Source organism: Phycodurus eques, chromosome 4 (genome assembly GCF_024500275.1).
Source record: "Phycodurus eques isolate BA_2022a chromosome 4, UOR_Pequ_1.1, whole genome shotgun sequence".
Lineage (NCBI taxonomy): Eukaryota > Metazoa > Chordata > Actinopteri > Syngnathiformes > Syngnathidae > Phycodurus > Phycodurus eques.
Genome location: NC_084528.1, coordinates 18,361,940 through 18,373,446, shown reverse-complemented (window position 1 = coordinate 18,373,446; position 11,507 = coordinate 18,361,940). Strand labels below are relative to the sequence as shown.

Genomic DNA, 11,507 nt, shown 5'->3' with positions numbered 1-11,507 from the left:
AAAAACAGGGTGGTGGATGGAGGGCTCTGTGTGAGGCAGGCGCCATGTGATTTATGGCAGCAGACAAAGGAAGAAGAGGCTATTTTTGGCTTTGGAAAACAAATGGGAACAACAAATTACAGTATCACGAATTTTCTCGGCAGGTTTAAATTTTTCAAAGTACCACATTGATCTCCCGTCAAAGGGGGAGGCGGGTGATGTAATGTGGTGCAGTGGGGACTCATTGCAGCGCTTTTTATTGCCCCGAAACGACACTGCAGCATTTTAGTTAGACTCTCATCCGTATGAATCCCACTAAAAATGACAGGAAAGGAAGACAATATGGGAATGGAAAAGGTCATGTTTGTGGTTTTAAGAGTTGTGACATTGTCAGTAAGGGTGTGTGTGTACAAGATGGGTTGCCATGCCAACAAACCTGGCTCTTTGCACTGTCTCTGGGGAATGGCCACTGTCCTGCCTTATTCCCTTTGCCCATATATCTCCACCATTTTAAACACATTAGCTGATCACCTTTCATTGATGCTGTTTCCCCTCATGAGTAATGGTCCCTAAATACACATACATACCCCATACACACAACGGGGGTCTACAATCCAGTGAGGCAGCATTATGCAAACCCTGCAAAATTCTCCCCCATCTATAATTCATGCTGCTGGATGCTGGACTGTACGGTGCGGTCATGCGGCAAGTTCACTATGAGGCAGCTGTGTGAGGGACTCTGGGATAACACTGAAAGCATAAAGGCCACACACAGTGCTCGTGAAAAGTATTTGCACATTTTCTGATATCGTTTCGGATCATCAAGCTATGCTTAATGTTTTACAAAGACAAAACAAGTACATTCAATGCAAATGCAATTTTACATTTTAAAGGGGAAATATCCAAACCTATTGGCCCTATGTGAAAAGTAATTGCCTCACTTGTTAAATCACGAGTTAACTGTTATTAACCACAGCTTTGGACAGCTGAGTTCAATTTCACTGGCTACACTCAGGCCTAATTACCACCAGATACCTTGAATCAAGAAGTCACTTTCTGTCTGGTCCATAAATATTGATATATCGACACAATGCTCATCTTTTTGCCTCTAACCACCACCACAAGAGATGTGCTTTAACTGCAGGCTTTCAGCTTTAATTTGAGGGTATTCATATCCAAATCAGGCGAACGGTGTAGGAATTACAACAGTAAATATGTATGTCTCCCACTTTTTAAGGGACCAAAAGTAAATAGTATAGCTGATGAGCAACCATTCTGCATCGACCATTTAGTAGGATGGTCCTTCACCAGCCACGCCTGGAAGCAACAGCAACCCAATTGTGACCACCCCAGGGGATACACCCACCAGACTCCACCCTTAAAAATGAAGAACTGAAAAAGCCTTTTGGGTTAAAGGATTCAAGTCAAATGTCAAGCAAATCCATGACCTGGATGACTGAGAATCTACACACACTACATGGTCTCAACAAAAAAAACTCACCATGTCACAACTAATGCAAGAACGAATGAGAAACAAAGTGAAACGTAACAAAGCCATTTCCAAGGCTTTGGAACTCCAGCAAACCATCAGAGCAATTATTCACAAATGGAGAAAACTGGGAACAGTGGTGAACCTTCCAAGGGGTGGTAGGTCTTCCAAAATTACTCCACTGGTGCCACTACCAGGAGGTTACAAAAGAACCCAGAACAAAATGCAAAAAAACTGCAGGCCTCAATGACTCAACCTTGAGAAAGACACTGGGCAAAAATGGAAACCGTGGGAGAGTTACAAGGCAAAAAAAACACTGTTGACATAAAAAGAACACAAAAGCTTGTCTCACATTTGCCAATAAACATCTTCATAAGCCCCAAGACTTTTGGGGAAATATTCTGTCGACTGACGGACCAAAGGTTGAACTTTTTGGAAGGGGTACATCCATTTTCTTTACCGCTTATCATCACGCGGGTCGTGAGCATGCTGGAGCTTATCCCAGCTATCTTCGGACGAGAGGTGGGGTACACCCTGAACTGGTCGCCAGCCAATCGCAGGGCACATATAAACAAACAACCATTCGCACTCACATTCACACCTACGGGCAATTTAGAGTCTTCTATTAACCTACCATGCATGTCTTTGGGATGTGGGAGGAAACCGGAGTACCCGGAGAAAACACATGCAGGATTTGAACCCTGGTCCTCAGAACTGCGAGGCAGATGTGCTTGCCAGTCTTTCACCACGCTGCCTCAATAGTTTATCATTATTATTATTATTATATTATTATTATTTAATTATTTAATTACGCATTCATTTCACTATGCATTCATTTTGTTTTTATAATTAAAGAAATAAAAATTTCATGAAATAATACTGGCATGAAACAAATAAGATACATACGTAGGTTCAACACAATTATGTCATAAATAAATATGTCAATTACTCCATCCATTCATTTTCCATACCGCTTTTCCTCACTAGGGTTATTTCAATTAAACAATGCACAATTTAATTTAAAAAACGTACATTTTTATGCATTTTAATTTTATGGATTAATTTTATTGAGCATATTTTTCCTTATTTAAATTTGGCCCCTTAATTGAGTATGTTAACGTGTGTCATAGTGGTTGTAATTTAGTACACGAATGACTACAAAAATAAACAGTACTGTTAAAGTAATACTCATCTACCATTGTAATAAATTGAGTTTTATTGGAGTGTGTTTGTGTACGTAATGCTGTGTCGGTATGGGAGGAAGAATAAAAGACCTGAAGTGCTGCAGACGCGTTTCTTTTTTTTTTTGTGTGTTCAAACAAACTTTATTAGAGCTGCCTTGAGCTACGCAAATGTGACGCAATGTGACGTCACGACGCTACGAGCGTAAACGAAACATGTCGCTAAGACCGACCCAAGGAAGAGGTACGGATAGCAACAGTCTTACGAATATCTTAAGCTGTTTCTTGAACGTACGCTTGCGTATCTAAAAAAAAAAAAAACGCTGGGTATTGTGCAGTTTTTTTTTACATTACTTACCTGGGTGTATTTTAAGCGCGTTTACGTCGTCTGCTAACGTGTTTGCTAGCTTCAGTTTAGTTTACCCTGCATTGTGTGTCTTAGATGCTAACGTAACACTTCTCAATTGATGCTCATTGTTTATGTGATATTGCATGCATGTAAAGCGCATACGCAGTGGTTACGTGGATTCAGGTTTCGTTGTTAATGTAAATGGTGTATTTCAGAAATGAACGGCCAAGCGGACGCCGAAGTCGACTACAAGCGAAAGTACAAGAATCTCAAACGAAAGCTGAAATTTCTGGTTTATGTAAGTATTAAACAGACATGGCAAAAGTACTCACACTCTATGCTTAAGTAGAATTGCACAAACTCTGAAAAAATACCGGTAAAAGTAAAAAAAAAAATGGATTCAGCTCTTCAAGTATAAGTTAAAAAGTACACACGCTGAAATTGAGCCACTGAAAACTAGAGTACGCTACCTCATTTTTTTTCATTATTAAGTCCTCTGCAGAAAATGCAAATCTCTTAAAAACAAATATCCAGAAAAAGTAATCGTCATATAAATCACCACCATATAAATTGCCCAATTTTATTGCAGCCATAAAACTTTACATCCCTCTCCAGGAAATTGACAAAAATTTAGTTATCCCACACGAGATCTTAGAGTTAGCCCACACTGGATCTTTGTCACCCAAATGTGTTTAGATACAGTACAAAAGTAAAAATTATTTTTTAAATTGTATTTATTTTTAAACATTTTTTGTTACCGTCAATTATATGCAGTACCAATTTTGATAACTTGGCACAATGGAAAAACAAAGCAAAACATTGCACACAAAATAGTTTCCCTTTTTCATGTATATAATGTAGGGACGAGGGAGTAAATGTAAAAAGTCTTTCGAAAAATAAATTCAAATATAATATAAGCAGTATATATGCCTACAAAAAATCTACTCAAGTACAGTAATGATGCATTTGTACTTTGTTACTTCTACTGGTCCACAATATATTTAAAATTATTTGTTATCAACTTCGTAGTAGTCATACAGTATCTCAAAAGCCTACTTGAACGGCGATAAATTGTACTTCATGTGGCATGAATACACCCTGTGTATGATAATATATTTGTCCAATCAGATGGAGCCCTATTCCCCAATATGCTCGCCCCACTTTATAAGACCCAATTGAGTTCAAGGCAGGACATAATATACTGGTTTTCATTCGGGTATGTCCCCCCTGGATGCAGCAGCCAATCATTTTGCAGTGGGGTGGATGCAGCAGCCAATCATAATGCAGGTGGGCTTGTCCTGCCGACAATTCAAATGGGAATCATAATAACTCCCCGTTACATATGCCTATATGTATGCTAGCAGCTGAGACTGTAAAGCGCGTGGAGATGGAGTAGTTGGCGTCAAATTGGCTGAGGCGACAGAGACAAGCATGAAAATGTGGGTAACGAAGAAGAACTTGTAGCCAAAAAAAAACAGTACGTCTCGAATTTGGAAATACTTTGGTTAGAAGAGAGGTGACATGTTACAAACAGTGGTGCAATGCAAGTCATGCCGAAAGCACCAAAGGAAACAGCCACCTTCAATACAACCACAAAGAGTTATATGAAGAATTCCAAAAATCTAGCATTTGCAAAAGCAGCGCTCGCGCGCACACACACACACACACACACACACACACACACACACACACACTCACCCACCCACACACCCCTAAATCTGGGTAGACACTCGCTGTTTGTTCTCCAACACTTCTACTTAAATTTAAGTATATTGCTGTTAATTGTTCCTCATGCAAGTCCATTCATCCATCCATTTTCCGTACCTCTTATCCTCACTAGGGTCGCGTGCGTGCTCGAGCCAAGCCCAGTTGATTCTGGGTGAGAGGCGGAGTTCACCCTGAACTGGTTTCCAGCCAATTGCAGGGCACATATAAACAAACAACCATTCGCACTCACATTCACACCAACGGGCATTTAAGTTTTCAATTAAGCTCGCATTCATGTTTTTGGAATGTGGGAGGAAACCGGAGTACCTGGAGAAAACCCATGCAGGCACGGGGAGAACATGCAAAGTCCACACAGGGGAGGCTGAATTTGAACCCAGATCCTCAGAACTGTGAGGCAGGTGTACTAACCAGTTGGTCACCGTGCCACCCACTTTAATTTTTATTATTTATTGAATTGTTTTATGTTTTGTACATTTCACATTAAATATATTTATTATACAGTGGACCCCCACTATTCTTGGGGGTAAGGGACCGAGCCGACCGCAAATAGGGAAATTTCTGTGAATAATTGACCGCCATTACAATTGCCATGTTTTTTATTTATTTTAAAAAAAAATTTTTTTACAAACCTCGAATAAGTGAGGGATTTGTCTAAAAAAAAACATGAGCGGGTGAAGTTTCTGTGAAAAATTGGGGATAGGTTAAAATATGCAGGGGCCCTATATTTGAAATTTTTACAAACCCCATTAGAGACAACCTGAATAATTTTAATTTATTGCTTTTCCAAACCCTATCTTTGATAACATTTTGTTTCCATTTTATTCATCTACTTTTGCACATTTCACCACTTCATAATTTTTCAAACCCTATCTCAGATCACATGATTTCGTGCAGCTTTAGTTACTTCCTACCACTTGTTAGGTGTTTTTGACACAGTAATACTCTTCTTGTTTTTCTTTTCTAGGAACACGAATGCTTCCAAGAGGAGCTGAGGAGGGCACAGAGAAAACTGCTCAAAGTGTCCCGAGACAAAAGGTGTGTCAAAGTCGCTTTCACCCAGCATTCAACCCAGTTTATTGTGTGGGCCGGTTGGCTGACGACATGGCTCCCGTGGGGCGTTTTGTGTGTGTGTGTGTGTGGAGGGGGGGAAATGTATGTTTACAGGACTGTGTTGGATAAAGGGAGGAGTGGATGACCAAATTAAAAAGAAACCTATCAATATCTACTCTTTAACAGATTTGTATTCATTTTATAATGAATAGAGACTTTATGGGCACCCATAATACCCATTTGTTTGACATATTCATTGGCGTATTTCAGCTTCCTTCTGGACCGACTGCTGCCGTATGAGAGGGTGGATGAAGACTCCTCAGGTAGTTAATGCCTTGATAAGACTACAGGAATTTAGCCCGATTAGGTATCGAGGGTGATTTCCCAGATCGGGCCCAACATATTTTGCCAGGAACGACAAAACTTCTAGTAGTGTGACATAATTCACGACCAACGATTTGGCCCTATGATAGCCCTACCACGCCAAAATGAAAAGTGTAGCATGTTTTTTTTTTGGGGATATCGTACGTGTTGGGTGACATATGAACGACAACTTGCCGACAGCGCACCTCGACGTTGACCAATAGGATTGCGTATTGTGACCAGCGCTTCGTCTCTCGTACTTGCCGTTGTCATCATACTTGGTCCCTGTTGTCAACATTTATTCACACGCATGAACCAATGTTTACCGAAGCTTTAGAGCATTATTCGACAGAACGTCTGCTTGTTTACATAAAAACGTTAGTGCTAGCACTAGCTTGCTAAGCTACAGAACATTATGTTGTCTGCTTGCGAGCCATATTGTCCTAAAAGTACGTGAACATACCTGAAGCCCTTCTTGAATGGACAGCCCCACTCCACAGCACCGGTCACGACACCACGCTTTTCTGCTTTTTGTACTTTTTCCCCCCCAATACTACACAATACAATAAATTGCCGTGCTCCATTGTTGTTATCGGCGCCATAGTAATAGCTGTTACTACACGTTGACAGGTGACACGTTTTCTGGTTCCGCCTCTCGACAGTGTTTGATTTGACAAGACAGGATATGGTGCTCTCGGAATAAATGTCGTGTAGTGTTGCCACTGTCTCCCCGAGATACGGCAAGATTTTATGGCAATAGTCTGACATAGTGCAATTGGGAAAGACGAAATCTGTCTTGTAGTCTGATCCAGGCTTAACTAGAAACACATTGTTAATGCAGAAATCTAGGTGTTTTTTTTTTTGCTAAGATTTTCGTGTTGTGGGTTTTAGATTCCGACGCGACTGTGTCCTCGGACAACAGCGAGGGAGAAGTACTCCGGGAGAGGGAACGGGAACGGGAAGGAGCAAAGAAGTATGTTACATAATTTAGCAGTGCCATGCTATTGTTCACACACTAAAGATTTAACTAGACTCATTTGATACCTTTTGCTAACCAGAACAGCAGCATCTACCAAAGCACAAACACTGTGTTTCAGATGAATTAAAGTGTGGGGACGTACAGCATGATGTAAACGAGTTCCCAACACAGTATTAAAGCTGATCTTACGTTATGTGGAGATGTTCCAGGAGACTTGACACGTTCTTCCTCCACAACGTTGTGTGACAAGATGGGCAACTGCAAATAATTGTTGTTTTGTGTGTTTTCCAGGCGAAGGAGTAACCCCGGCACGTGTCTACCACCATCACCCTCACCTCACCTCTCCCTGCTGTCCCGTCCAGGCGTACACCCGCTGCAGTCATCCGCCTCCGGAACTTACCTCAACACTGTGAGTCTACACCCCCCCAAAATCTTTTCTCGTATCCCACCACTGACACCACCTCATCATCATCATCATCAAGCCTTATTACTATAAGTTAATTTATCATTTAATTTAACATCCTTTGTTGCATTTTTCATTTTAGTGTTCATTTGTTTTTTGTTTTCTGTCTCGTGGGCCCCTTCCATTTATGTGTGTATAACCCATACTGCGGGCAGATGCCCTTCCCACCTGAGTATTTGGCTCCCCCTGCTGAACGAGTGAAGAAAGGGAGGAAAACAAGGGCACCCAAAAACAAGAGAGACGCAACTGGGAAGGTGAGAGAGGGGGAAAAAAAGGGAAAACACGATGCACTGCTGTGCAAAAGTCTTGGGCCACTATTAGATTTGTTGTTTGAGCATTTAGCTAAGACCCAGCATTTATCTGCTATTGCTTTTTTACACAGGAATCTATAAAGGAGGGATATTTAAATGTTACATATACAGCGATGCCAAATGTTCCAATTTCTCTGTATTTTGTTACGAGCGGTTGCAATGTGTTCCACTGTTAAGGAGATGTCGTAAATGTTCGAGAAGAGTGAGCAAGTGGCTATCACGTGCTAGACCTGTAGCTTGTTATTAGCTGACAAGAACTGGACTCTTCCAACTAATTGTGATAATGTTTGTTAATGATGTCATCACATCTTCCTCAGTATAAAACTGTCTTTAAGCACGTTTGACTACCGTGCGGGCACTCCAGGCAGCTCGGGCAGCAACTTCAGCCCCATAGTTGCGCCTGGCTACCTAGTGTGGCTCAACATGATGCGCAGCCACTCTTCTAAAAGTCACTAATCATCGCCTCCATGGCGGTGATTAAGTTACAATTGTAACTTAACTTTTAACAACAGTGCCTAATTCTGGAACTAACAGACTTTGTCAGTGCCGGTGGAAGTGACACCTGGAAACCATTTTTGGACACATGTACTGTCCAGTCTGTTATTTTGATAGCCATTAAATTGGGGTCCGTTCAGTTGAAGTTCCACTGTGTATCCTTTTAATCATAATCAACTCATTCACTGCCATGAACGGTTCTATTTGTCAACTGGAATTGTAGAAAGTTTGTGTCACGATCTTAAAAGGTGACGCAGTTCATGAAGTGAACGAAGAATGGCATGTAAAAAAAAAAAAAAAAAAAAAAAAAAGGCATTGAAGTTCAACTCGAGCCATGCGGTCAGTAAGAGTCAGTAACTCGTTCCTTAGTTGTTAATCTGTAAAGAAATTCTTACTTTGCCATCAAAAGCTCTTTTATAATTTGAGGTGTCACAAAAGCACAACATATTAGTGTCAAAGTCATTCTTGACGTTTCTTTGCTTTTTGTTCGGAAACCATGTTTTTGGTGAAAGTAACCCATATTCTACTGCTGATTTACTAAAGAATGGAAGAAGCTAGAAAGGTTTTTTTTTCTGATGAAAGAAGGGAAAGAAACCCTTTCTTTTGGTAGGTCTGGTGCTTAAATTGTCACAGAACACAACAGTCTGTGGGTCTTGAAAGATCAGTGAGGATAATCTAAAACTGCTGGCAATATTGGAAAATGGCTGGAAGGAAATCAACAATATATATTTATTTTGAGATCGACTGTAAATGCTAGAGCTACTGTTGTGGTTTTAATGCAGCAGTTTTGCAGAACCGCTGCTTGTGAGAGGCAAGCTGTGTTTACAACTCAGCCACTCCTTTGTTGTTTTCATTTCAGTTTGATTGACTGTTCTGATTAATTCTGTATTGCATTCATTCATCCCCTCCTTCAAGCTGCATGTGTCAATCCGCTTTTCCTGTCTTCACATTTTTTTTCATCTGTCTACCCCCCTGCCAGGTGGTCTCGCCCCTGACGGCCAGTTACCCATCAGGCCCGGCGGCGGCTTCGGGTGCTGGCGGGCCCTTCAGCTGGGTCCCTCGACAGATGCTCAGCGGAGACGCCGCTGAGGAGGACGGCGAGAGCGACGTGGACAGCGACAGAGGAGACGAAGACAGAGGCGAGGGGGATGAGGCCGAGCTTGTCATTGACATACCTAACGAGTGAACCTAACAAGTGGGTGTGTGCCTGACTATACAGTGTGTGTGTGTAAATATACAGTAATCCCCAGCGATTCGACCGATGAGGACCGAGCCAAAATGTTTAGAATTTGTGCATCTAACTCATTTTACAACATTAATCTTAAAAATTAATGTCTTTCAGAAGATTAGATTTTGGGAAAAAAACACCATAAGTATGTGTAAATGCAGGTGTTATTGACACTATAACAACACAGGCTTTGACTTCCTGGGCAAAAATTTGAGATAACAGGCCTGTTTGGTGGCAGAGAATAACAGTACTCACTTCACAGCAAGCAGCAGTTGAGTGAACAAAGATAGTGAACTATTCGTCATAAAAGAGCCTACAAGCCCTTTATTGCCGCTCCCAGTTGAAAATTTTCTTTCAAACGAAACTTAAAACAAAGAATTACAAGTGTATTTAACAACCAGACAGCTTTTTTACTGCGGCTAACTGAGTGACTGCATAGACGTGTATCCATATGTGTGTATTGTACTGCCCCCTGTGGCCAAGGCGTGCACACCAGTAGGAGCAGCGCAATGTCCATTGAACTGAAGCAAAAACTGTTAAATTCTTTACATTGTTTCTCATTCAGTGCCATTGATGGCTGTTGAATTCAAATATCTATGTTAACATGGAGGACAAGCAGTGAATGAGTTATTTAATGTCATTGCAGTATGTTTTTATCAACTACAATAATATAAAATGCTCTCTTAAAAAACATTTTTAGTGGGAGGCTGGAAGTGATTTAAAAGCATTTCCATTCATTTCAATGGGAAAAGATGATTTGAGACAAATTTGAGGCACGAGCGTGGTCATGGAAGGAATTTAACTTGTATCCCAAGGCATCGCTGCACTTTGACCATTTTCTGTACAGTAATGTACTACTGTCCAATTTAGATCAATTAATTAATTTAGAATGAGAACAGTTCACCACGAATGTGTGGGGGATTACTGTATGTCAGTATGTGAGATGTGCCCCACTAATTTAGTCCATAAACTGTATCAAACAGCCATTTCCAAAGTTCAGTTACAAGGGCTCCCCCTTGTGGACTTCTGTCAAATTGCAGCATTACTTGTTAAACAACCTCTTACAGAAAGAAACAAGGCTGCGAACTTTTTATTTTGATATTTTATGTTCACCGAACGCTGTTAAGACAGCGACAAGGTGACATTGATCGAATTGTTTACAACACTTCAGACATGGTTTAATAAATAGCCTTTGGGCCTCTATTAAAATAAAAGTGTGTCAGCTTCAAATGTCTTTGTTCTTGTTAACAGAGCAAACTATATGTGGGAATCTATTTTTGCAGCTCTCAAAGCAGGTGTGTCACTTTTGATTCAAAGTGTATCATTGATTTTTATTTTTTTTGCACCGCACCCTGCAACTCATTCTCTACTCACACACTGCAAACATTAACTGTGATTTAGATGTGAACTTCATGTTTTACTGTGGAGTATAAAAAAAGGAAACTTGACGGTGAAGCCCAGGGGTGTATTTGCTGTAGCTCTTAACCAACACGAAAGCAGTCTGGCTGGATTCCACTTGGAAGAGAACAGTGAACAGGCTGTTAATCTGACACCAGTAGACTTGTGTTATGCAGCGTTTGCAAAAATGTGCAAACATTGTCTCACTGTGAATTTTTAAAATACAGTATTCATAAAGATTAGTTTTGTCTTATGAGTCAGATTTGAACATGTGCAGTCTGGATGAGACAGCAACAGCAGTACAAGTTTTAAGGAGGGCCATTTTTTGTTCGACCTGGAAGCACCTGTTTGACTTGACTTTCAAGAATGTGACTCAAAGACATGGGAGACAAGTGACAGTGTGGGACGTTGTGATCGTCCATGTATTTCTAGTTGCATACTGTAAGTGGACCTTTGGACATTTTCACATAGATATAATGCCATTTATTTAGATT

General features: G+C 40.7%; 1 protein-coding gene across 2 annotated transcripts; it reads left to right on the top strand.

Annotated features, from left to right (window-relative positions):
* The first annotated feature begins 2,815 nt into the window (after nucleotides 1-2,815).
* ino80e (INO80 complex subunit E) lies at nucleotides 2,816-10,877 on the top strand. 2 transcript variants are annotated; one of them, XM_061674350.1, is made up of 8 exons: nucleotides 2,816-2,893; nucleotides 3,214-3,296; nucleotides 5,691-5,761; nucleotides 6,047-6,099; nucleotides 7,031-7,112; nucleotides 7,410-7,527; nucleotides 7,737-7,835; nucleotides 9,367-10,877. In XM_061674350.1, the coding sequence occupies exons 1-8, from the start codon at nucleotides 2,866-2,868 to the stop codon at nucleotides 9,571-9,573; spliced, it is 741 nt and encodes a 246-aa protein (XP_061530334.1). In that variant the 5' UTR covers nucleotides 2,816-2,865; the 3' UTR covers nucleotides 9,574-10,877. The 2 variants fall into 2 exon arrangements, with proteins under 2 accessions (XP_061530334.1, XP_061530336.1); XM_061674352.1 differs by lacking the exon at nucleotides 7,737-7,835.
* Nucleotides 10,878-11,507: the final 630 nt, after the last annotated feature.

Bases quoted from the DNA above. Each gene is read 5' to 3' on its own strand.
- ino80e (XM_061674350.1), top strand. From the start codon at position 2,866: ATGTCGCTAAGACCGACCCAAGGAAGAG. The intron at 3,297-5,690 runs GTAAGTATTAAA...TTTCTTTTCTAG, and splicing joins AGCTGAAATTTCTGGTTTAT to GAACACGAATGCTTCCAAGA. The intron at 6,100-7,030 runs GTAGTTAATGCC...TGTGGGTTTTAG, and splicing joins GGTGGATGAAGACTCCTCAG to ATTCCGACGCGACTGTGTCC.